Below are 1,602 nucleotides of genomic sequence, written 5' to 3' on the forward strand. Positions count from 1 at the left end.
CCTGCCCCGCCGACCTCACCCAGAAGAGAGAGCTGACAGGTACGTCCCTGGCCCCCCGAGCCAGCGGGGAGCCGGGGCGGTGATGGAGCAGCAAAGCTGGCCGGGGGTGCTCTGTCCCCACGGGTGGGGAGGGGGGTGCTGGGGGATGCCAGGGTGCTCGTGGGGAGAGATGCAGCCTTGTCCCCTCCGGGTGATGTTGTGGATCTCCGTTGCAGATGCCGAGAGCCGAGCCCTGGCGAAAGAGCGCCAGAAGAAAGACAATCACAACCTGAGTGAGTTTGGCACTGGCTGCCCGCAGGTGGCACAGCTTTCCCTCTCCCACCCCCGCAGCCCTTTCCCCATCGCCCTCCATCCTCGTTCCCCTCTCTCCGAGCCGGGTCCCCCTTCCCATCCCATCTCGCCCTGAGGAAATACCCCCACAGCCCCTTGCCATGGCTCCCTCTTTCCCGGCTCTGCAAAACGTCTGCGGTGCAGGAGACACCCTGTTGTCTTTCTTGTCAGCACTGGGGGAAGGTCAGGCCAGCCGGGGCGATGGACAGAAGCAAGGTGCCAAAGGGTTGGCCCCAGAGGTTTCTCATCCTGAGCCCCCCGACTCCGGAGGGTCTGGCCTGGGGCACGACGGTGACTCCCAGCCCCACGAGCCGGGAGCAGCAGCGTGGCGAGTGGGGTCGGCGGGACATTGAGCCTCTCCTGCTCTTGCTGCTTCCTCACTGCCTTCCTTCTCTTCTCACCCTGCAGTCGAGAGACGGCGAAGGTTTAACATCAACGACCGCATTAAAGAGTTGGGGATGCTGATCCCCAAGGCCAACGACCTGTACGTATCAGTGGTTTCTGCGGGGCTGGGATAACTGCGGGTCTCGTGGGCTTGCTCGATGCTCGGCCCCATGGCAGGTGATACTTGCAGAGGGGCTTTTTGGTGGAGCAGGGGTGAGGGGACATGTTGCTGGCATGCAGGTGGCAATCTCTTTTTCCATCCTGCACGGCAGAGACGTGCGCTGGAACAAAGGGACAATCCTGAAGGCGTCTGTGGACTACATCAAGAGGATGCAGAAGGACTTGCAGAGGTCACGAGACCTGGAGAATCACTCACGGCGTCTGGAGATGACGAATAAGCAGCTGCTGCTCCGCATCCAGGTGAGCTTCCCTGTGCTCTTCCCTCCCTCCGCTCTGCTCCAGCCACACAAGCAGCTCACTCCTGCCCCACCGAGGGGACGGGCAGGGGCTCTCTCCCTCTGACGGCTGTCAAGTCGCCAGGAACAAAGTCTTCAGACAAACCAGACGTCTGAGGCTCAGGTCACCACAGCGAGTGTTGTTGAGCTTTGCATGGGTCGCCATTTTATACCCTTCAGCTCTTCCGCGGGCTCCTTCCCTGTGAGCTTCTTGGTCCCTCTGTCCCTGCCATCTCCGTGGATGCCCGTGTGCCGTGTCCCCGTGTGTGACGTCCCCACCAAAGACCTCCTGTGCTCTGTTGGCAGGAGCTGGAGATGCAGGCACGCGTCCACGGGCTGCCCACCTCCTCGCCCTCGGGCGTCAACGTGGCCGAGCTGGCTCAGCAGGTGGTCAAGCAAGAAGCCGGCGGGGAAGAGGGGACGCCGGGGCCAC

General features: G+C 62.7%; 1 protein-coding gene across 1 annotated transcript in view; it reads left to right on the forward strand.

Moving 5' to 3' along the window:
* The window catches only part of TFEB (transcription factor EB), an 8,033-nt gene that overhangs the window by 4,450 nt on the left and 1,981 nt on the right, over nucleotides 1-1,602 (forward strand). Inside the window, exons 6-10 of the mRNA XM_009327454.1 lie at nucleotides 6-39; nucleotides 216-272; nucleotides 739-814; nucleotides 987-1,134; nucleotides 1,476-1,582. Of these exons, the coding sequence (XP_009325729.1) occupies nucleotides 6-39; nucleotides 216-272; nucleotides 739-814; nucleotides 987-1,134; nucleotides 1,476-1,582 (422 nt within the window). The remainder of the gene's footprint in view (nucleotides 1-5; nucleotides 40-215; nucleotides 273-738; nucleotides 815-986; nucleotides 1,135-1,475; nucleotides 1,583-1,602) is intronic.

Source organism: Pygoscelis adeliae, unplaced genomic scaffold (assembly GCF_000699105.1).
Source record: "Pygoscelis adeliae isolate BGI_AS28 unplaced genomic scaffold, ASM69910v1 Scaffold197, whole genome shotgun sequence".
In the NCBI taxonomy this organism is placed as follows: domain Eukaryota; kingdom Metazoa; phylum Chordata; class Aves; order Sphenisciformes; family Spheniscidae; genus Pygoscelis; species Pygoscelis adeliae.